We start from the raw sequence: 24,788 nt of genomic DNA, 5'->3' as shown, positions 1-24,788 counted from the left end.
TGCAGGGGGGTCTCCCCATTCTGTTTATCAGCTCATTCTCAGTATTTGCAGAGAGAAATCACAACAGCAACAATAGATGAAATTTAAAGTTATATTTTATTCTCAAGAATTTTAACAACTTTACACTTTACTTCAAGTCATGAAATCAGAGTGCATTCCTCACTTTCCCTCAGTGCCGACGGGCGAGGAAGAAAGGAACAATACAGTGACACAGGCTCAAACACTGGGCGGGTACAGCCAATAAGAACAGAAATGCAGCGGAAGCGGCCAAAGAGACTGGCGCCCGACTTTGCACACAAATAAATACACAAACTCATTGTCTACACACAGCTGCGCCGTGTTCCACGCACTCCAACGCTCTAAACATCGAGATTTTTTTTTTTTTCTTTTATTATTTCATCTTGAGAATTTTACAACACTTAGTACAAGATGAGGAAATGTATCCATAGGGGATGGAAGGGACATTACAGTGAATTTGCTAGCGTTGACTCCAAAGCACCCCAAAGGCAGGCGGGCTTACAAGGGCAGAGATTCTGGGCAGCAGGATGGAAAAACTCCTTGCTGCCCTGAGGAAATGTATCCATAAGGGATGGAAGGGACATTACAGTGAATTTGCTAAAGCACCCCAAAGGCAGGCGGGCTTACAAGGGCAGATATTCTGGGCAGCAGGGTGGAAGAACTTGCTGCCCTGAGGAAATCTATCTATAAGGGATATTACAGTGAATTTGCCAGCGCAAAGCACCCCAAAGGCAGGTGGGCTTACAAAGGGCAGAGGTTCTGGGCAGCAGGGTGAAAGAACTTCTTGTTGCTCTGAGGAAATATATCCATAAGGGATATTACAGTGAATTTGCCAGCGCAAAGCACCCCAAAGGCAGGCGGGCTTACAAAGGCAGAGATTCTGGGCAGCAGGGTGAAAGAACTTCTTCTTGCCCTGTACACTCCAATACGTGACATGAAATACTGCCCTCTGGTGGTTTCCCATCATTCCACCTTCCTTTCTATTGGTGCAGGGGATTCAATGCAGGGGCCCAGGGCCAATGGTGCAGTGTTGGGAATGTAAACAATACATAAGACAAATACCCATGAGGGTTAACCCTTTCATACCACCCCAGGACCACAGTTTGTACGTGGGCATTAGTGCTCAGAGTCCTGTGTACCTAGTGTTGTACTGAGCGCAGTTAGGCACTCCCACCCCAGCTACAGGGTAAGTAAACACAAGACCCTCACTTAAAGTCACATGATGAGCAAAATGTACCGTTATATTCAGTTTCACTAGACCCAAGTTCCCAACTCCTGAGCCAGAGAGACTGGAAGAGAAGCCAATGCCCATTGAGTATAACATGCCGCTCTTCCATTCATGCCAACCATACCCTGGGGCAAATAACTAATAAGCACATTAGCAAATCCCACATTATGTGATTGTTACTGGGAATAATGCTGGTGTGTGAATGGGGGGGGGGGAGCCTATTAAAGGGGGGTTCACCTTTACGTTAAGTTTTACTATGTTACAGAATGGCCTATTCTAAGCAGCGTTTCAATTGGTCTTCATTATTTCTGTGCAAATGGGGGTCACTGACCCCGGCAGCCAAAAACTATTGCTCTGTGAGGCTATAGATTTATTGTTGTTGATACTTTTTTATAACTTTTCTATTTAGGTCCCCTCTTATTCATATACCAGCCTCTCATTTAAACTGCTCCCTGGTTGCTAGGGTAGTTTGGACCCTAGCAACCAGATAGCTGCTGAAAAAAAAGTGAACTAAAAATAATACAAAAAAATGAAGACCAATTGCAAATTGCCTTGAAATATGACTCTCTACGTCATACTAAACGTTAACTGAAAGGTGAACAACCCCTTCAATTGCCAATGGACTCGGCCAGACTAAAGGGCAAGGTGCAAGGACAGAAAGTGTATTATATCAGGCGGAAGATGCAGTTCAGCGATTCTCCCAGCCCAAGGGGGGGCCATTTATCCCCAATAGATTGTATTGATTTGGATACAGAATCTCTGGTGTAACAGCAGCCACCCAGCACTTTGGGCTTCACTAGAACATTCAGCACATGAATGAGACAAACAGCTGCACTGGGCAGCCGGGACACTGGAATGGACAGTCTGTTTCTGTAAGACCTAATAATGTGGAATAAGGAACAATAGATCTCTTCTGCAAATATAGAAGGGGGGCCCCGGCAGGCACAGGGGCGGAAGGTCTGAGATGATGAGATGGCAGAGAAGTGGAAACGACCGGCGGCTCTTAGTCTTCCAGGCTGCGGAAGGCATTTTGCATGTCCTCCAGGAGCTGCGCATAGTCTGCCTTGATCTTGGCTTCCCCTTCCTTTACTGGGTCCTACAGTACAAACAGAGTGAAGGTTACACACCCAGGCAGTGGGAATAAAGGGACCCTGCCCTGATATTTATGGGGGGCTGTTTATCTCTAAATGACCCTGTTACACAGCAAATAATTCCCTCTGCCATTTAACCTTTTATTCTTGTACCAACAAATGTATTTGTAGCTGTAATATTGGTGTGTAGGCGCCATCTCAGTGCCTTGTGCCTGAGTCTGAGCTTTCAGCCAGCGCTACCCATTAGAACTGCTTTCAGCTAACCTATTGTTTCTCCTACTCCCATGTAACTGGAGGAGTCCCAAGCCGGACTTGGATTTCTTACTATTGAGTGCTATTCTGATACCTACTGGGAGCTGCTATCTTGCTCCCTTCCCATTGTTCTGCTGATCGGCTGCTGGGGGGGAGATCACTCCAACTTGCAGCGCAGCAGTAAAGTGTGCCTGAGTCTGAGCTTTCAGCCAGCGCTACACATTAGAACTGCTTTCAGCTAACCTATTGTTTCTCCTACTCCCATGTAACTGGAGGAGTCCCAAGCCGGACTTGGATTTCTTACTATTGAGTGCTATTCTGATACCTACTGGGAGCTGTTATCTTGCTCCCTTCCCATTGTTCTGCTGATCAGCTGCTGGGGGTGAGGGGAGGGGATATCACTCCAACTTGCAGCGCAGCAGTAAAGTGTGACTGAAGTTTATCAGAGCACAGGTCACATGGCTATGGCACCCAAACTATACAAGGGTAGTAAAGGGGATGCTGCCATCAAATGGTGTCCCTTTTTATTATACTGATTGTTCATATAAGGAGGTAGTTATTTGTTACAAAACAATTACACAATTAAAGGAACAGTTCAGTGTAAAAATGAAACTGGGTAAAATAGACAGTTAGTTAGGCAAAAATGTAATCTATAAAGGCTGTAGTGGGAAGATGTCTAACATAATGGCCAGAACACTACTTGCTGCTTTCAGCTCTTTAACCTTAGTTGGTCAGTGGTTTTAGGGGGGGCCACATGGGACATAATTGTCAGTTAGTTTGTGAGCCTGCTGGTCAGATTAAAAAGCAAACAAACTGACAGTTATGCCCCATGTGGCCCCCCTCAAGTCACTGATTGGCTACTGACTGCTAACGGCTTAGAGAGCTGTAAATTGGAAATGTGACTCCCTTAAAAAAAGCTAAAATCTTCTTTAAAACAGACGTATTCGTATATTCGACCATTTTAAATTTAATGTATCCGTTCGGGAACAACACTGACCTTAAATTTCATGGAGGTGAGTCTGTAGAGGATCTCTCCCATGTGTTCCCTGATGATAGACCACGTGATCTTGTTATCGCTCTGGGCGGTGGTGTCCACGGCACGCCGGGCCATGTCATAGAAGGCGATCATGTTGTAGAGCATCCCCACGGTTTTGTAGAATGGACAGAACCTGCACAGGGAAAAGGAAAAACAGTCGGGTCACTAAAATATCAGTATATTTACTTGCATCACTGTTTTTGGTTTGTGAGTCGGACTTTATAGTTGGTCGTACATGCCTGATATAGATGGGCAGTTTGGGTGCATTGGAATTTCCCAGGGTGCCACAGCCATGTGACCTGTGCTCTGATAAACTTCACTCACACTTTACTGCTGCGCTGCAAGTTGGAGTGATATCCCCCCCCCCCCTCACCCCCAGCAGCTGATCAGCAGAACAATGGGAAGGGAGCAAGATAGCAGCTCCCAGTAGGTATCAGAATAGCACTCAATAGTAAGAAATCCAAGTCCGGCTTGGGACTCCTCCAGTTACATGGGAGTAGGAGAAACAATAGGTCAGCTGAAAGCAGTTCTAATGTGTAGCGCTGGCTGAAAGCTCAGACTCAGGCACACTTTACTGCTGCGCTGCAAGTTGGAGTGATATCCCCCCCTCCCCCCCAGCAGCCGATCAGCAGAACAATGGGAAGGGAGCAAGATAGCAGCTCCCAGTAGGTATCAGAATAGCACTCGATAGTAAGAAATCCAAGTCCGGCTTGGGACTCCTCCAGTTACATGGGAGTAGGAGAAACAATAGGTTAGCTGAAAGCAGTTCTAATGTGTAGCGCTGGCTGAAAGCTCAGACTCAGGCACAAGGCACTGTGATGGCGCCTACACACCAATATTACAGCTACAAATACATTTGACCATCTTAGTTCTTATGAAGTGGTTCTACAGGGCCTTATGTATTATGGTTGCACCACGTTGGCTGGCTGTATGTTGCCTGAGGACTAAATGAAATAAGGGGTCACAGATATAAAGAATCCTGGGCCTCTGACCTGTCGTATGGGGTGTATCCGTTCTGCTGCAAGAAATCATCTTTAATGAGCTTGGCCACTTCCAGGGTGATTTTATCGGTCTCTGCCAAGGAAGCCTGAAAAGTAACAGAGAGAGTTATATTATATTATAGTTATATTGGGAGCATGAAGTCTTCCCTCTTTCCCCTTTCTCACAGTCTAATCAAAGGGCCAGGCCTCCGGGTCATGGAAACAGTCCCACAAGCACTAAAAACAAAACTCTTTCTGTACCTTTAAATCAAAGTTTAATAAATGACATCAATTAACAGTCTCCTCACTGTATATTAGCAACAGATACACAGAGTATAAACACTGTATATAAATAGCCCAGGCAACCAATGACAAACAGTAGAAACCCCTCATAAAGAGTTAATTTCCACAGATTCAAAGCAGAGGGTTGTACTGAGCTTAAACAGGGATGAAATTCCCCACCTGAGAGCCATTGGGGGGCCACAGAGTTCAGGATACTGCACTGGGCGGGATAAATCCCTTATTGGGGCACCCCCCTACACCACCCTGCTCTCACCCCTCCTATGATACAGAATGACCAGTTCTAAGCAACTTTTCAATTGGTCCCATTATTTGTTATTGCTTTTTAATTAACTCTTTGCAGCTTTTAAATGAGGGTCACTGACCCCGGCAGCCAAACCCTATTGCTCTGTGAGGCTCCAGTTTTATTGTTATTGTTACTTTTTATTCCTTATCGTTCTATTCAGCCCCTCCCCTATTCATATACCATTCAAACCACTCCCTGGTTGCTAAGGTAATTTGGATCCCAGCAACCAGATAGCTGCTGAAACATTCTTTAGAAAGAATTATTTTTTTTTTGCACTTACAGGTGAACTAAAGCGCTTTGAAGATTAACACTGCAAATGCTACATCATGTGGGTGACTTATTTATGCCAATTTCCAGACTATATATATATATATATATATATATATATATATATATATATATATATATATTTTCTATGCCAGATGTGATCTCACGTTCTGCTAATGGTTTCCCATGACCCCAGACAATGGCAGCCCAGAGCCCACTGAGCATATGCAGTGCCACCGACACTCAAAAGATGCCCTAATAAGATCCAAGATGGGGACCTGTGTGTACAACTTTGAAGGCCTGCATCATTATTATTACAGTTGGGCGGATAACAGTCGCCATTCGATAACACAAGAAGCTGCAGGTGGGACTATAAATAACAATAATAATAGCCCAACAGAGCTGTGCCTTCTGAACATTTGCTTTATCTATTTCCTTGTCATTCCCATAAACTTCCAAGGAAATAATGGCATTGTGAATACCAGCAATAATCATGGACACCATCATGGGGGCCACTGATTTGCCCATGGGCAGTAACCATAGCAACCGGTGACTTTGTTTTTCCAGCCAGCTGCAGGTAGAACAATGAATGCAACAATTTAATTGGTAGCCAGGGGTTACTGCCCATGGGCAATTGTGCCCAGTGTTGATAAATGACCCCCGACTTGTCTGGCAGAATCTCACCTTCCCGACCAGCTGCACAATTTCTGCCAGATCCTCTTCCTCCTGCAGGATCTCTTTGGCCTTGGTCCTGAGCGGCACAAACTCTTGGAAGTGCTTATCGTAGTACTCGTCCAGCGCCCGCGTGTACTTGCTGTAGCTTATCAGCCAGTTGACGGAGGGGAAGTGCTTCCTCTGGGCCAGCTTCTTGTCTAGCCCCCAAAATACCTGCACGTGAAGACAAAGCAGAATAATCCGATATAAATATACACAAACATAGAGAATACCAGCATTATTCTGGCTCTGCTATTAAAGAGAAACCCCTGTACAGGGAAATTGGTTCCTATGAGACTTAGGTTAGAGGGTAACAATTGCAAAAAGAGAAATTTGGGGTGCAGTTTACCTGGACGATGCCCAGAGTGGCCGATGTGACAGGGTCGGAGAAATCCCCACCAGGAGGAGAGACACTAAGGGAAAAGCACAAGAGACGGCAGATGAAGCTGATTGGCTCCCTATACCAGGCAGCGAGACGCCTGTCCCATAGCCAGAGTGCAAATTACAGACAGATGTCTCGCACAGAGCAGCCTTCATGGGTCATTATAGACAGCACAGAAAAGTGTTTTTGGCACATTCCCCTGCACAAACCTATAGTCCTCGCATAGCAACCAAACATTTACCAGCCCCCTGGATCAGGCCAAGAAAGTGTAAGGACATCTGAACTGGCAGCTGGAATGCCCCTGGCTATGGTTCTGTTGGGGCAGCCCTCAGGCATGGGACATGGCTCTTTCCCAAAAACACAGCTGGAAGCCTCCTCTTGCTAACCTGCTGCTCTAGTAGCCCTTAATACATGTACGTCTATTAAAACTCTTACTAACCTGCTGCTCTAGTAGCCCTTAATACATGTACGTCTATTAAAACTCTTACTAACCTGCTGCTCTAGTAGCCCTTAATACATGTACGTCTATTAAAACTCTTACTAACCTGCTGCTCTAGCAGCCCTTAATACATGTACGTCTATTAAAACTCTTACTAACCTGCTGCTCTAGTAGCCCTTAATACATGTATGTCTATTAAAACTCTTACTAACCTGCTGCTCTAGAAGCTCTTAAAGGAGAAGGAAAAGTATTTTGGCATTTTATTGCCAATAGATTAGTCACAATAGTGCAATCTAGAACACTATATATATATATTCTGCAGAGAGTTTTACCATACCTGAGTAACAGCCCTAGAAGCTCCCTCTGTTTGTTTAAGACAGCAGCTGCCATTTTAGCTTGGTCTCAGTAGCTTCCATGCTGCAGCTCTGGCTGCTGGTAGTGCAGATTACACAGCACAATTGGGAGGGGGAAAGTGTTGAGATGGGAGGGGGAGGAGGAGAAGGGAAGGGGAGAGAGCTGAGTTGGGAGGGGGAGAGAGGAGTAAATTGAGCAGACTCATGTTGTGCCCTGAATTATTTTTCTGAGAGCATAAAGTCTATTATGAACACATATTCTTCAGAATCAGAAGAAAATAAATCCTGTATTTCTTTTGATGAGGAGCAGTGTTCTGTAAAGTGAGTCTATTTACATAGACCTTTCTGATAAACCTTAGTTTTTACCTTTCCTTCCCCTTTAATTCATGTATCTCTATTAAACTCTATATTAAAACCCTTACTAACCTGCTGCTCTAGCAACCCTTAATACATGGAAGTCTATTTAACAGTCTGTATTGATGGTTTGAGCAAAGACACCAGTGGTAATTGCATGTTGGGTAATTCAGAGCATTTTATTGCCCAGTGTTTTCTAGCCTGGTGGGTGGGCAACTAATTACTTGAAATCACCCCCATTCATTTTTACTGGAAGCAACTGGACCCATATAGTGTGCCTGTACTGCTGATCATTACTCCTGTAGTTCATATTTACAGTGTTCCACCCAACAGTGATCTTGCCCCGCAAGCAGCACAAGGATTTGGTTACTCCCAGCGTCACAGGCACATCTTGCACCAATGAGCAGGCCGCCCATGACACTTACGCTCCAACAATGCTGACGCTCCCTTCCCTTTCAGGGTTCCCCAGACACTTTACTCGGCCGGCACGCTCATAGAAAGAGGCCAAGCGAGCTCCCAGGTAGGCAGGATAACCACTGTCTGTATAGGGAGAAAGCACAGGAACACCATGAACAGCACCCACACAGACCGGGGGTCCAATAGGAGAAGCGCACCACACAGACCGGGGGTCCAATAGGAGAAGCGCACCACACGCATTAATTCCCTTGAATACAGACAGTAAGATAACATGGATCAAAAAATATCAGTGTTGCTTCTAGAAAATCCATCAAGAAGGCCTGCACTAATTTAACCCATATGTACTGTAAATGTCCCATGATATGGGTAAGCAATCCACAAAGCTTTTAACCCCCTTATGTAATAAAAGGCACAAACTTTGCCCAGGAACAGTAACCCATAGCAACCATTAAGATGCTTGCTTTTAAACATGCAGCAGGTAAATTCTACCTGCTGGTTGGTTGTTATGGGTTACTGCACTTGGGCAAAGATTGTGCCTTATATTACATAACCCCCTTAAAGTTCTGTTTAGGCAGTGCGCCTGGAGCGTCTAGATTTATAGCTGTACAGAACTGTAAATATCTCAGTGAGAAAGAGAAGCTACAGTACCACATTTACAGGGCACATCTTGGGAATGTATCTATATATCTATCTATATCTCTATATCTATATACTGTAGCTCTATATCTTTATATCTCTGTAGCTATAAATAAAATATACAGTTTGGCCATTTCCCTATTGGAGGAGATTATATTAATATAATATACAGTTGGGTCATTTCCCTATGGGACCAAACTGTAAATTATATCCTTATAAACGGTGCTTAGTGATGTCATCAGTCATGATCGGAACTTAGTGATGTCATTTCTGTCACATGACTCACTAAAACTTGTATACTATAATAAAAAAAGTACCCCCTGTTGTAAAATATATGAGGATATTAGGCCTTTGGCCTTGTGCTTTATATGGTCATGGAACTCTGAGGTGACTATATATAACCCTAGATTTTACAATAGGGGGTACTTATTAATTATGTCCTGCCATGGAATTCAGCTACATGTCATTGTCACCCCGGGACTGTTTTATACTCACCAGCAGGCATTTCGGCCAGACGCCCTGAGATTTCTCGGAGAGCCTCTGCCCATCGTGATGTGGAATCTGCCATCATGCTGACGTGGTAGCCCATGTCTCGGAAATACTCGGACAAGGTGATACCTGGAACGTAAGCAAGAGGCAAGTGATCAGTAGATCCCAGAATGCACCGCAGCAAGGTGAAGCCAAACATATAGCGTGCCTGCAGCTAGCGTAGCCTCGCGTACCTGTGTATATAGAGGCCTCTCTGGCTGCCACAGGCATGTTGGAGGTGTTGGCCACAAGAGCAGTTCTTTTCATGATGCTCTCGGTTTTTCCATCCACTTCCATTGTCAGCTACAACACAAACAGAGAAATATCCATAAAAATAAACGCAGACAAAACAGTATCAGATCGCAAATGAAAACGCCAATTCCCGGCCTCTGCCAAGACATCCAGCTGCTCGGCACACATTATGAATTCTAACACCTCCCCTCCAGGCTTTTCTATGGGGGCCAAGGAAAGTGGAAAGTGGGACCGATTCCTTGTGCCGGGGTCAGGCCTAGAACAGTCTCTAATCTCACCGTAAATCTGTGAGAAAGGCCATTTCTGTGGGACGCGACTGTGCGGCAAAAGAACATGATTCTGTAAGTTACAGGCTTCCGGGCATAAATATGTAGTGACTAAAGTACTTCTAATATCCTCATATTTTACAACAGGGGGATTTTATATATATTATACAAGTTTTAGTGAGTCATGTGAAAGAAATTACATCACTAAGATCAGATTAAGTCACAGAATATTATGAGCCCCGAGGGGTTCCTTATAATATATAGTGAATAAAGTGCCCCCTATTGTAACATATAGGGATATTATAAGCCCCCGAGGAGTTCCTTATAATATATAGTGAATAAAGTGCACCCTATTGTAACATATAGGGATATTAAAAGTCCCCGAGGAGTTCCTTATAATATATAGTGAATAAAGTGCCCCCTATTGTAACATATAGGGATATTATAAGTCACAGAGGAGTTCCTTATAATATATAGTGAATAAAGTGCCCCCTATTGTAACATATAGGGATATTATAAGTCACAGAGGAGTTCCTTATAATATATAGTGAATAAAGTACCCCCTATTGTAACATATAGGGATATTATAAGCCCCCGAGGAGTTCCTTATAATATATAGTGAATAAAGTGCACCCTATTGTAACATATAGGGATATTAAAAGTCCCCGAGGAGTTCCTTATAATATATAGTGAATAAAGTGCCCCCTATTGTAACATATAGGGATATTATAAGTCACAGAGGAGTTCCTTATAATATATAGTGAATAAAGTACCCCCTATTGTAACATATAGGGATATTATAAGCCCCCGAGGAGTTCCTTATAATATATAGGGAATAAAGTGCCCCCTATTGTAACATACAGGGATATTAAGTCACAGAGGAGTTCCTTGGAATATATAGTGAATAAAGTGCCCCCTATTGTAACATATAGGGATATTATAAGTCCCAGAGGAGTTCCTTATAATATATAGTGAATAAAGTACCCCCCTATTGTAACATATAGGGATATTATAAGCCCCCGAGGAGTTCCTTATAATATATAGTGAATAAAGTACCCCCCATTGTAACATATAGGGATATTATAAGCCCCCGAGGAGTTCCTTATAATATATAGGGAATAAAGTGCCCCCTATTGTAACATATAGGGATATTATAAGTCACAGAGGAGTTCCTTGGAATATATAGTGAATAAAGTGCCCCCTATTGTAACATATAGGGATATTATAAGCCCCCGAGGGGTTCCTTATAATATATAGTGAATAAAGTGCCCCCTATTGTAACATATAGGGATATTATAAGCCCCCGAGGAGTTCCTTATAATATATAGTGAATAAAGTGCCCCCTATTGTAACATATAGGGATATTATAAGTCACTGAGGAGTTCCTTATAATATATAGTGAATAAAGTACCCCCTATTGTAACATATAGGGATATTATAAGTCACTGAGGAGTTCCATGACCATATAAGTACGAGGCCTTTGGCCTTTTGTATAGGTCATGGAACTCCAAGGTGACTTCTAATATCCCTATATTTTACCATAGGGAGTACCTTATTTGTTATACTATACAAGTTTTTAGTGAGTCATGTGACAGAAATTACATCACTAAGATCAGATTATAACTGATGACATCACTAAGCACTGTTTATAAGGATATAATTTACAGTTTGGTCCCATAGGGAAATGACCCAACTGTATATTATAATAATATAATCTCCTCCAACTCTTAGTATATTTCCTATTCCTAACACACAAAGACCAATAAAAGGGCAGTGGAGTGTGCGTCGGTCTGGCACTGACCTCTGGGAAATCCCTCAGGACTTCAGACATCTCATTTCCTCTCTCCCCACATCCTACGTAGATAATAACATCGCTGTTGGAATACTTGGATAGGGACTGAGAGATGACGGTTTTACCGCAGCCGAAGGCCCCTGGGATTGCGGTGGTTCCTCCCTGTACACACCTGGGTATGAGAGAGAGGGGACAGTAAGACCCAACAGAACCCCCCATTACATGGACTCAAGGCATTGTACACTGTATTGTATATATAGATTATTATTATTTTTATGAACTACTATTGACTAGTTATTGGGCCCCACAGCAAGATCATTGGGCCCCTAAACGTACGCAGTTTACGTAACTTACGCAAGAACTTATGTAAGTTCCATATCAAGCAAAGACAGCGCAGAGCAGGGGCAGGTAGATGGGACAGGGTTAAACTTAGGGCAAACCACTGCCCCCCCAATAAATTAATGACTTATTAGCACATCAATGGAACTCTTTATATGAACTGCTTATTATAGAGTCACATCGGCTGTTTATACTGTTTGGTCAAAATGTTGGTACTGCTGCTTGTGTTCATGGGGGGCCCCATATAAATACCTTGTGTGGGCCCCAAAGTTTCTAATGGCCGCCCTGCAGGGCATGCTACTGCAGGGGGGCAGGGAACAACACACAGTGTGACCCCAAAAGCCCTTCTAGAATTGCTGGAAACAGCTCTGGGAGAGATTTCAGGGCTTTCTAAGGAGCCACGGAACAAACGAAACACTGGAGTAAGACCTTGGCAGGCTTGGGGGAATAATACTTATGGCTGGGTTTTATAGCAAAGCCTGGAAAGTGTAGCCAGCTGCGCGGATTTATTTAGGGGGAAGCGGGGCCCCACAGAGCAGCAGATGTATGGAGAAGGGGCTGTAATTTTATTCTATAAAACTTTGGCAAGGGAAATGTGACTGTGGGAGCGTGGGTATAGTACGTAATGATGGCAGCAGTGACAGTCCTTATCCATCCCTTAAAGGGCCCATTTATATAAAGCTACTGGGGATGCTGGGAGTTGGACTTCAACAACATCTGTAGTGCTGCAGGCTGAAGGGCCCCTAGGCTACAGGTAAGTCTAACCCGGCACATTTACTGTGAGAGAGCAGAGGAGCCGGAACCTGTGTAAGGTACTACAATACTAAAATAGGTACGGGTTATCTGCCCTTAATCTTCCCATAATGCCACTTGTTAGCATCATATTCTAAGTCTATGTGTTTGGGCAGACGTGTCCAGGGAGAGATAGGGAGCAAGTGTGATGAAGAAGGGCATCATGGGTAGTTACATTAATCACCAAGCGCAAACTGCCCTATATTAGGTGGATACATGTAGTGCCCCCTGGTGTTGGGGGTTCTGCTGAAGAGGGGCCATTAAACGTGCAGGGGCACATAACCTAGGTACCCAGGGGATGGCACAACCAATGTAGTGAATGAGCCCCGGTGTGGTTCCATTACATGAATCTCCCAAAGCTCTAATCATCTATTTATCACAAGGCTTTATATACCAACTGCCACGGAAACACTTTGCTTGTTACCCCACAGCGGGGCCACTCACGGGAATAGGGCGTCGAGCACTCTTTGCCCAGTCAGCAGTGGGTGATTTGCGGGCAGCTTTTCTGTGACTGGACGGATGCTCCTTACAGGCCACACCTGCACCATAGTGAACTTGTCTTTCACCCCTTCGAACTCCAACTCCAGCACCACATCCTGGAACAGACGGCAAATCAGGATACGTTCCGTATAGAGAGAAACCCACACAAACAGACACCCAGTTAGGAACCCAGGTACCAACTTGGGTTTAATTAATGTTTAAATTATTATTTAGTAGACAAAGTATGGAGATGCAAATTACAAAAAGATCTCTTATCTGGAAAAGCATTCTGGATAACAGGTCCCATACCTGTGTGTATATATGTATATATATATTCACACAAATACATACTATATTCACTATACAAACACACACACATTATATCTGCACAATTTGCCCCATGTAGAACATGGCCCTTACCGATGTGTCATAGTGCCCAGGGGGTGCAATGTAAGTGACTGTGCCGCGATTGCGAGGAGGCAGCATGATTTTATGTCTAATGAGGGAATTCTCCATCACTGCACCATAAATGTCCCCGCCGGTAATGTGACTGCCAACCTAGGGGGTGAGACAGGAAAAGAAAAGGCACAATAACATTAGTATCCAAACACAGACTGCAGCCTGATACATGTGCTGTGCCTTCCTGTGACATAAAGGGGTGCTAGTCCCAAACCTACCCTGCCCTGCCTGTTATCCCAAACATCACCCCTAGGTGTCACTAGGTACCACTAGGCTGCCAAGATCTCTCTTATACAAATTTAGATCAGTCTATAATATGGAGATGGGTTCACAGAGCTGGGGAATGTGTCTTCTGCTCCCTAAACCCCCAGCCTGCTAAACCCCCAGCCTGCTAAACCCCCAGCCTGCTAAAGCCCCAGCCCGCTAAAGCCCCAGCCCGCTAAAGCCCCAGCCCGCTAAAGCCCCAGCCCGCTAAAGCCCCAGCCCGCTTAACCCCCCAGCCTGTTTAACCCCCCAGCCTGTTTAACCCCCCAGCCTGCTTAACCCCCCAGCCTGCTAAACCCCCTGCATTATTGTATTCAGATCAGAGCTGGACAGCCAACAATTGCAGATCCCTCCTCTAGGGCGGAGCAATTTCCCAAAAGTCACTTACCCTGATACTCTTGGAAGGGTTGAACTCCCACTTGATGTCTTTGCTCAGTGCGGATACGTTGATACCCCTGGGGATATAAATACTCTGGGTAGAGTCGCTGATGTCTTTCAGGGGCCTCTGGATACCATCGAAAATAGAGCCCATGATTCCCGGGCCGAGCTCCACCGATAAGGGCTTTCCGGTACGGAGCACGGGATCTCCAACACATACGCCAGCTGGGTGAGGGGCATTAGGGAAAACTAACCCACCTGCAGTCTCTCTTATTCCAATACTAAAGCTGTGGCTTCTTGTTATGTGTCTCTGTGTAAAGCCTCCGGCTCATACTGTGCTGTTATTTGTTATTAAAGGGACCCTGCCCTGATATTTATGGGGGGCTGTTTATCTCTAAATGACACTGTTACACAGCAAATAATTCCCTCTGCCATTTAACCTTTTATTCTTCAACCAAAAAATGTATTTGTAGCTGTAATATTGGTGTGTAGGCGCCATCTCAGTGCCTTGTGCCTGAGTCTAAGCTTTCAGCCAGCGCTACACATTAGAACTGCTTTCAGCTAACCTATTGTTTCTCCTACTCCCATGTAACTGGAGGAGTCCCAAGCCGGACTTGGATTTCTTACTATTGAGTGCTATTCTGATACCTACTGGGAGCTGCTATCTTGCTCCCTTCCCATTGTTCTGCTGATCGGCTGCTGGGGGTGAGGGGGGGGGGGGTATCACTCCAACTTGCAGCGCAGCAGTAAAGTGTGCCCGAGTCTGAGCTTTCAGCCAGCGCTACACATTAGAACTGCTTTCAGCTAACCTATTGTTTCTCCTACTGGAGGAGTCCCAAGCCGGACTTGGATTTCTTACTATTGAGTGCTATTCTGATACCTACTGGGAGCTGCTATCTTGCTCCCTTCCCATTGTTCTGCTGACCGGCTGCTGGGGGGGAGGGGGGGATATCACTCCAACTTGCAGCGCAGCAGTAAAGTGTGAACTAGGGTTAGGCAGCTGCCTAGGGCACACTAATTAGGGGGCGCCAGGAAGGAGCCATCGCATCGAACACCCCCCCCAAATAAAAAGATACTATACATTTGTCCCGCCAAAATTACATCTTTTTTTATATTTAGTATTTTGAACCTAGAAATATTAAAACCCTACCTGTCCCTACTCCCCCCCTCCTGTAGCTCTCAGTACCTGGGGAAAGGTAAGTTACACAGGAAATTCAGGTCTGGTCACGACTACATGGAAAGGATACAGGTCTCCTCATATACTTGGATAGTGGCCATATCTCCTTCTAAGCGAATGATCTCCCCCACCAGCTCACAGTGCCCCACACGGACCAACTCGTACATGGCTGCTCCCGCCATATTGGATGCAGTGACCACTAATTAAAAGTGGAGAAAGGAACATTACCAGTCAGACACAGTGTTTATAAGGATTAAAGAACAGATTGGCAGAAGAGCAAGTATTGCCTGTATGGTATCTCCCTGTACAGGCTATGAGCAAACTTAGGGGGCTGTTCCTGCTGAATTGTGCTTAGTACAGGGGAATCCCTATGTGCCATCGTTTTATGGTATCTCTCTGTACAGGAGAACTATCTCTCTGTACAGGCTATGGGCAAACGTAGGGGGCTGTTCCTGCTGAATTGTGCTTAGTACAGGGGAATCCCTATGCTGCCATAGTTTTATGGTATCTCTCTGTACAGGGTATGAGCAAACTTAGGGGGCTGTTCCTGCTGAATTGTGCTTAGTACAGGGGAATCCCTATGTGCCATAGTTTTATGGTATCTCTCTGTACAGGCTATGAGCAAACTTAGGGGGCTGTTCCTGCTGAATTGTGCTTAGTACAGGGGAATCCCTATGCTGCCATGGTTTATAGTATCTATCTCTCTGTACAGGCTATAAGTTATAAGTTAAAGGCTATGAGTTAAACAGAAAATTACCGGGCCCGGAGACGCCATGAACATAGCCAAACTGGCTCTCCCTCTCCTCATCACGGATCTTTGGCAGTTTGGAAAAATCCATGTTGTCAGATGCGCAGTCTGGAAGGCAAATCAGGGTGAGTTTTATTAACATGAAAAGCGACTTCGAGTAAAGGGTAAAACAATGAGCAGCACTTGGCCAATTAATTTGTTGGCTGGTTTGTAAAGATCCCCAGGGTATAAGTGGGCACATGGGTGGGTGCCCTTATGGGTGCATGGGTGGGGGTATGGGTGGGTGCCCTTATGGGTGCATGGGTGGGGGCCCTTATGGGTGCATGGGTGGGTGCCCTCATGGGTGCATGGGTGGGTGCCCTCATGGGTGCATGGGTGGGTGCCCTCATGGGTGCATGGGTGGGTGCCCTTATGGGTGCATGGGTGGGTGCCCTCATGGGTGCATGGGTGGGTGCCCTCATGGGTGCATGGGTGGGTGCCCTTATGGGTGGGTGCATGGTGGGTGCCCCATACCTTGGGTAAGTCAGTGCTGTGCTGGTGCTGTGAAGCTGGATCCTAGTTCTGGAGAATTCCGGGCTGTAACCTGCCAAGGAGATAATACAGAGTCACCTTGTGGGCCAGAATCTCTACGATGTTAAATTTAATATCAGGCTAATTTACTAACACAGGTTCTAAATGCCCCCCAGTGCAGTTATCCGTAGCAACCAGTAAGATCTTAGGTTGTTACAAGTTACCTTAGCAACCAGGGAGTGGTTTGATGATGAGAGACTGGTACATGAATTAGGAGGGGCTGAATAGAAAAAAAATGTTACAAAAAGTAACAATAACAATAAAACTGGAGCCTCACAGAGCAATAGGGTTTGGCTGCCGGGGTCAGTGACCCCCATTTGAAAGCTGGAAATAATTAAAAAACTATAAGAAATAAATAATGAAGACCAATTGAAATGTTGCTTAGAATAGTTCATTCTATAAGATACTAAAAGTTAAATTAAAGGTGAGCTGCCCCTTTAAGAGAACAGTTGCACCAGTCTGAGTCACAGGAAAGTTCCTTTATAAAGGAAAAACCTTCATCAGAGCGAGTGGAAATCTCATGACTCCCTGTTCCTCCTGCAGAGACCTCCTACAGGGTGCAGGGGGGTATATAGGCAAGGGCAGGAGACCCCCATCCTCTTACACTGTCTCTTATGGAAGTGCAGGGGGTATGTAGGCAAGGGCAGGAGACCCCCATCCTCTTACACTGTCTCTTATGGAAGTGCAGGGGGTATGTAGGCAAGGGGCACTGGCAAAGGCTAGGGGACCCCCATCTTCTTACACTGTCTCTTATGGAAGTGCAGGGGGTATGTAGGCAAGGGGCACTGGCAAAGGCTAGGGGATCCCCATCTTCTTACACTGTCTCTTATGGAAGTGCCAGGGAGTATGTAGGCAAGGGGCACTGGCAGAGGGTAAGAGACCCCCATCCTCTTAAACTGCTTCTTATGGAAATGCAGGGGGGTATGTAGGCAAGGGCAGAAGACCCCCATCCTCTTACACTGTCTCTTATGGAAGTGCAGGGGGTATGTAGGCAAGGGCAGGAGACCCCCATCCTCTTACACTGTCTCTTATGGAAGTGCCAGGGGGTATGTAGGCAAGGGGCACTGGCAGAGGGTAAGAGACCCCAATCCTCTTACACTGTGTCTTATGGAAGTGCGGGGGGGTATGTAGGCAATGGGAGAAGGCAAAGGCTAGGAGGCCCCCACCCTATTACACTGTCTCTTATGGAAGTGCGGGGGGGTATGTAGGCAATGGGAGAAGGCAAAGGCTAGGAGGCCCCCACCCTATTACACTGTGTCTTATGGAAGTGCAGGGGGGTATGTAGGCAGAGGCTAGGGGGCCCACACTCTCATATAATTCATTTAAGTAATTTTCATAGTACACTAGCACCTTAAGTCGTGCCGGCAGTTCTGTATTTGATCCAGTGATTAACGATGCCCAGTACAGGCTGCCAGGCTGGGGCACCGGGCACATCAATCTACTGACCTTGCTTGCGTTACAACAGGACATCCTGCTGCGCACCAGGAAATCTCTTCCTCCCTACACCTCATTTATACACAGCTGCACGTTTATCTGCTAGCGGCTGTACTGCCCATTGGCCTGGCCCGCATTCCCTCCTATGGTGCTGCCCAACCACGTGTTGGCCTTGTGCAATATCCTAGACTCTTGTGGGTCAATATAATAAATCCATGATGTCACGCAAAGAACCCCCACAAGCAGTTTGGGGGGGAAGGAGATGCATCAATGTGCTAAATTACTACTGGCCACACATTTGCCCTGTACGGGGCAGAAGCCACTTTGCTTAAGGTGAGTACAAATGGGCTGATGCCCAGAGACACCCCTTGTGCCCTCAATACACGGTTGCCCAGCGTTCATCCCAGGCACTAAAGGGCCAAGACCTCTGCCCAGCTGTTTGCTATGCCACTTACCCACCCAACTGGCCCATCCAACTTCCCACATTCCCCCCATTGGCGGTGCCATATAGTTGGGGGTTTTGGCCCCACCTACCTTCTATCTGACCCAGCTGGGGTAGGTTGATGGTAGGAATAAAGTTTCTAACGTGATTTATGGGAACAACCACTCTGAGCTGTTTGGACCATGGTATGAACAAATGGATCTCCAAAGACGGCCATAGACTGACAGAGAAGGGCTGATGGTTCTGCCCCACCTAACCAAAATGGCAGCCCCATATATTGATCAAGTCAATATCTTATAGGAGATTGTTCTGCTATAGTTTGGGTTCATGAGAATGTATGAATCCCCATGGGAATAGGCCCCTTGTGTATTACCCTGTCCAGGGGCAAATGAGATATGAAATGGGCCACCTATGTGGCTAATTGCACCAGCCTCTAGCATTCAGCGCCGTGCCCAATGAACTGAAAGCCGTACCCAGACAGGCACAGACCAATAAGCATTGCTTTGATTTGCCCAAACATGTTCTGACGCTACCCATAACCCTCAGCCCAATGGTACCACCCAGACATGGCAGAGCTTATCTGCTTGCTTGAGATTCTGGTAAAGGAGATGCCAGGAACAGAGGGAAGCCGGGCGCTGGCAGAACCGCACTCTCCTACCTCCTGATCCGGTGACTCGCCCAGTTTCCAGCAGCGCCACAGTCACAAGCTGGGAGTCACCGGAGCGACACTGTGTCCTGGCAGCACCGACCGGGTCATCTGTCCAACAGCCCTGACTCCTATCTCTGCATTTATAATAAGCTCTTTGCACCAAGGGGGCAGCTGGGTATCTCACTGCTACAAACTGCCCCATCACTGGGTATCTCACTGCTACAAAGTGCCCCGTCACTGGGTATCTCACTGCCACATACTGCCCCGTCACTGGGTATCTCACTGCCACATACTGCCCAGTCACTGGGTATCTCACTGCTACAAACTGCCCCGTCACTGGGTATCTCACTGCTACAAACTGCCCAGTCACTGGGTATCTCACTGCTACAAACTGCCCCGTCACTGGGTATCTCACTGCCACATACTGCCCAGTCACTGGGTATCTCACTGCTACAAACTGCCCCGTCACTGGGTATCTCACTGCTACAAACTGCCCCGTCACTGGGTATCTCACTGCTACAAACTGCCCCGTCACTGGGTATCTCACTGCCACATACTGCCCAGTCACTGGGTATGTCACTGCTACAAACTGCCCCACCACCAGGTATCTCACTGCTACAAACTGCCCCACCACCAGGTATGTCACTGCTACAAACTGCCCCACCACCAGGTATGTCACTGCTACAAACTGCCCCACCACCAGGTATGTCACAGCTACAAACTGCCCCGCCACCGGGTATCTCAATGCTACAAACTGCCCCGCCACCAGGTACAGCACTGCTACAAACTGCCCCACCACCAGGTACAGCACTGCTACAAACTGCCCTATCAATCACATACCTCATACAACCCAGGTGCCCCAGGCTTTTTTGCCCCCCCATCCCCCCCCCCCACTGTCAGATTTATCTGCCCTCACCCCAAACTGCAATGTATTTTCCTCATTTCACATTATGCCCATAGTCACTCCTGCTTGTTCCATGTGTATAAGGGGAAGTGTCAGTAGCACCATAAATCCATTCCGACCACTGAGATATTGGGCAATTCAGTCTCCCCTTCCTCTTCCTCAGTAACACGCGGATACAAACTACAGACTGTGTGTGAATAACAAGATTTCTACTTGCCCTACCATCATATAGCTAATAATGTACCCCCTACTGTAAATGATAAGGATATTAGCAGTCACTGAGGGGTTCTGTGCCCCCCATATAAAGGCACAAGGCTGCAGGCTGAGTTATACAGGGAACTCTGAGTATCACTCATGTATTATAAGGGATAATGTACCCCCTACTGTAAATCATAAGGATATTAGCAGTCACTGAGGGGTTCTGTGCCCCCCATATAAAGGCACAAGGCTGCAGGCTGAGTTATACAGGGAACTCTGAGTATCACTCATGTATTATAAGGATAATGTACCCCCTACTGTAAATGATAAGGATATTAGCAGTCACTGAGGGGTTCTGTGCCCATATAAAGGCACAAGGCTGCAGGCTGAGTTATAGAGGGAACTCTGAGTATCACTCATGTATTATAAGGGATAATGTACCCCCTACTGTAAATGATAAGGATATTAGCAGTCACTGAGGGGTTCTGCACAGGGTGGCAGTAAGCCGTAGGAGGAAATTTTAGGGGTTCTTCACCTTTAAATTAACTTTTAGTATGATGTAAAGAGTGATATTCTGAGACAATTTTCAATTGGTCTTCATTTTTATTAATTTTTGAGGCTATCTGGTTGCTAGGGTCTTGTTTACCTTAGCAACCAGGCAGTGGTTTGAATGAGAATATGAATAGGAGGAGGACTGAATAGAAAGATAATTGATCACATGATAAGAAAAGCCTATTCATCTCAGCGTATCTTGTGGTTTCGCTTCAGGGAATTCCAATTGCAACACATTCTCCTTCCCCACAGCTGCTACACTGCGCTCTATGGGCACGGCACTGGTGTTGTTAAACTACAACTCCCAGCCTCCCCCTGCTAATGGATCCTGTCACTATCCTGCCCTATTGTACTTACCTAGCCCTTCTACAACCTCAGCCTGTTAGTAGGATCTTGGGCCGTTGGCCAATTTGGACCCCCTAAAGACTGCAATGTACGTGTGGAACCCCACACTGATTCTTTGCAGTGATGGAGTCCTAGGTTCAATTCTGCCCAGGGCACTGTGTGCAGGGAGTCTGTGTGTTCCCCTCACTTAAGGGGGCATTTATCTTTAAAGGGATGGTTCATCTTTAAGTTAACTTTTAGTATGTTATAGAATGGGCAGTTTTAAACAACTTTTCCATTGGTCTTCATTATATATTTGTTACAGTTTTTAATATTATTATTTTTAACTCCTTGCAGCTTTCAAATGGGGGTCACTGACCCCGGCAGCCAGAAAACTATTGTTGTGAGAGGCTCCAGTTTTATTGTTACTGTTACTATTTATTACTAATCCTTCTATCTATCTATACTGGTTGCTAGGTTAAACTGGACCCTAGCAACCAGATAGCTGCTAAAATTCCAAACTACAGAGCTGGCGAACAAATGCTAAATAATTCAAAAACCATTAATAATAATAAAAAAAAAGAAGACCAATTGCAAATTGTCTCAGAAAAGCACTCTCAACATCGTAATAAAAGTTAATTTAAAGTGCAAGCATACAGACTCTGTGCAGGACTGGGCTCGGCTACAATGTGCTAGTGAGTCAGAAGTCACATGAGATTTCTCACACTTCCCATGCCCTCGTCTCAGCTGACCAATCACCTGACTGCACCCAGCACTGCACACCGCCGCCAAGGATCCCAAGAAATCTGGATCTGAAGCTATAATTACTTGGGAGCATCTGCGCCCACAAACTATACGAGCAGCCAAAGTCCAATCACGTGAAACAGTATTCATTAAAGGGGAACTTCAACCAAAAAACAGATTTTTGAACAATGCAAGAAAATGTAATTCTAAACAACTTCCCAATATCCATTTATTGCAATAGAAATGACCTTTACAGAAATATCCTATATTTCTCTACCCTAGTGCCCCACTGCCCCGTCCCACTGGGGTAAATAGGGCTTCTGGCAATGTTTAATAAAATAATCTGCCTCTCTATAGACTGCAGCACCTTCACAAGATTCACAAAATTCGGCCGACTACTGAGCCAAAACCAAATCCTAAGGCTGTAGAAGGGTTATGATGAAGACATACGGAGCTACTAGTTGCAGCTACTAAAATAGACAATGCTGATCATTTACTGATAACTCCCTCTATGTGTGTTTAGCAGAGGCAATTCTCAGTATTGTCTATGGCAGGGGATTTTCTGGCATTTAGTAGCAGTGACAAGTAGCTGCTACTAAGTAGCTCCGTGTGTCTTCACCCTAAAGAACTGCATGCTTGAAAATTTTTCAACTTTCGTGTTTATGTGACAAAAAGTCACACCACCTACCATTATTGCGCTCCTATATATTACTAGGAAACAAGCCAGCCACAGGCCAGTGGGGTTCAACGCTTACTTGCACCCCTATATAACCTGCAGCAATAGCATGTACCTACTATGAATACTACACGAGATAAAGGCGGCCTAAAACCTAAAGAGTCTGAATGTAGCTGCTTCACAGAATTAAATAGAGAAGGATGAAACCACTATTCCCCACAGAGGAGGGACCGCCATTCCCCCCCCTCCTCAGAGTGATCCCTTCTGCAGAGACAAGTGAAATTCTACACGTTCCTGGGCCAATCAGTGGGCCCCCCTGCACATTGGGTTCACTCAGGAGTGTAACAATCAGCAGTCACTCAAATAGCAGCAAGTGAACGATGCAGGCAGTGGCCAAGTGCCCAGGTGTAGGAACCAATGCCCCCTCCTGGCACACACCATGCCCCCCTCCTGGCACACACCCTATGCCCCCCTCCTGGCACACACCATGCCCCCCTCCTGGCACACACACCATGCCCCCCCTCCAGGCACACACCATGCCCCCCCTCCAGGCACACACCATGCCCCCCTCCAGGCACACACCATGCCCCCCCTCCAGGCACACACCATGCCCCCCCTCCAGGCACACACCATGCCCCCCCTCCAGGCACACACCATGCCCCCCTCCAGGCACACACCATGCCCCCCCTCCAGGCACACACCATGCCCCCCTCCAGGCACACACCATGCCCCCCTCCAGGCACACACCATGCCCCCCTCCAGGCACACACCATGCCCCCCCTCCAGGCACACACCATGCCCCCCCTCCAGGCACACACCATGCCCCCCTCCAGGCACACACCATGCCCCCCCTCCAGGCACACACCATGCCCCCCCTCCAGGCACACACCATGCCCACAGCAATATAGCGCCTGGGGAACAAATGAATGGGCCAGACAAGCTCCCATTACTGATAATCAGTAGAACAGTCCAACTGATGGGCCGACACGTCCTACTGCCCCATATTGTACCATCGTGCCCCTCTGATGGTGCCCCAAACTGCTGTTCTGCAGACTCCCAGGACCTTTACCCCCAGCCCTGGGCACAGATGGCATTTAGTTACAGTGATTTTCTGCGTTTGCTGCAAGGTGGCACAATGCCCGTAACAAATAACAGGAGGGAGAATTGTGGGACTGCTGTGCTTACCTGAACCTGCCCTGAACTACAACTCCCAGCATCCCTAACAGTGCCCTATACTAGGGAGAATTGTGGGACTGCTGTGCTTACCTGAACCTGCCCTGAACTACAACTCCCAGAATCCCTAACAGTGCCCTATACTAGGGAGAATTGTGGGACTGCTGTGCTTACCTGAACCTGCCCTGAACTACAACTCCCAGAATCCCTAACAGTGCCCTATACTAGGGAGAATTGTGGGACTGCTGTGCTTACCTGAACCTGCCCTGAACTACAACTCCCAGCATCCCTAACATTATTATTATTTGTTGTTTAATTACAAACACAAAGCACCCCCCACTCACTAGACACTGGGACAGACATGACAGGGGCCCCATATAGAATAGACAAGCAAGAGCTGCATTTGAATAGTTACAGGGGCCAAACTGTGACAGGATAGGGGCCCAATAATTATTGGAGGCCAAGGAGCCCATTGATTGGATAAGGTCAGGGGGCCCCATACATTAAAGGCCAGAGACCTATTTACTGGGAATTGCCAGGGGCCCATTCATTGGGTAAGCTTAGGGGCCCATTCATTGGGTAAGCTTAGGGGCCCATTCATTGGGTAAGCTTAGGGGCCCATTCATTGGGTAAGCTTAGTAGTCCTGTCTATTAGGTATAGGTTCCATACAGTGCAATGGTTGGCTCACCCCACGGCCCCTGCAAAGCCCCGAATGGGTTCATTGTATGCAACTGCCCTCCCCCTTCTGCCCCCACACCGGCCGTTAGAATGAATGAAATAAAGAGGTGCCAGAGGGATTACAGGAAAGCTCAGCGGGTATAAGGGGCCCCGGGAGGCCTACCTGCAGTGCAGGGTCACCGCTGCTCCGTGTGACAGGTCCGGCCCGGGAGAAG

General features: G+C 46.4%; 1 protein-coding gene across 1 annotated transcript; it reads right to left on the bottom strand.

The window, feature by feature from the left end:
- Window positions 1-77: 77 nt before the first annotated feature.
- atp6v1a (ATPase H+ transporting V1 subunit A) lies at window positions 78-24,788 on the bottom strand. The gene is given in 16 exon segments (NM_001007511.1): window positions 78-2,342; window positions 3,587-3,758; window positions 4,618-4,712; window positions 6,143-6,346; window positions 6,522-6,585; window positions 8,126-8,240; window positions 9,249-9,371; window positions 9,476-9,584; window positions 11,601-11,763; window positions 13,167-13,318; window positions 13,623-13,760; window positions 14,314-14,528; window positions 15,551-15,679; window positions 16,238-16,336; window positions 16,742-16,811; window positions 24,737-24,788. Coding segments are annotated over 14 exon segments (1,854 nt in total). The 5' UTR covers window positions 16,320-16,336; window positions 16,742-16,811; window positions 24,737-24,788; the 3' UTR covers window positions 78-2,249.

Source organism: Xenopus tropicalis, chromosome 2 (assembly GCF_000004195.4).
Source record: "Xenopus tropicalis strain Nigerian chromosome 2, UCB_Xtro_10.0, whole genome shotgun sequence".
NCBI classification, from domain to species: Eukaryota; Metazoa; Chordata; class Amphibia; order Anura; family Pipidae; genus Xenopus; species Xenopus tropicalis.
This window is presented reverse-complemented; position numbering and strand designations above follow the sequence as displayed.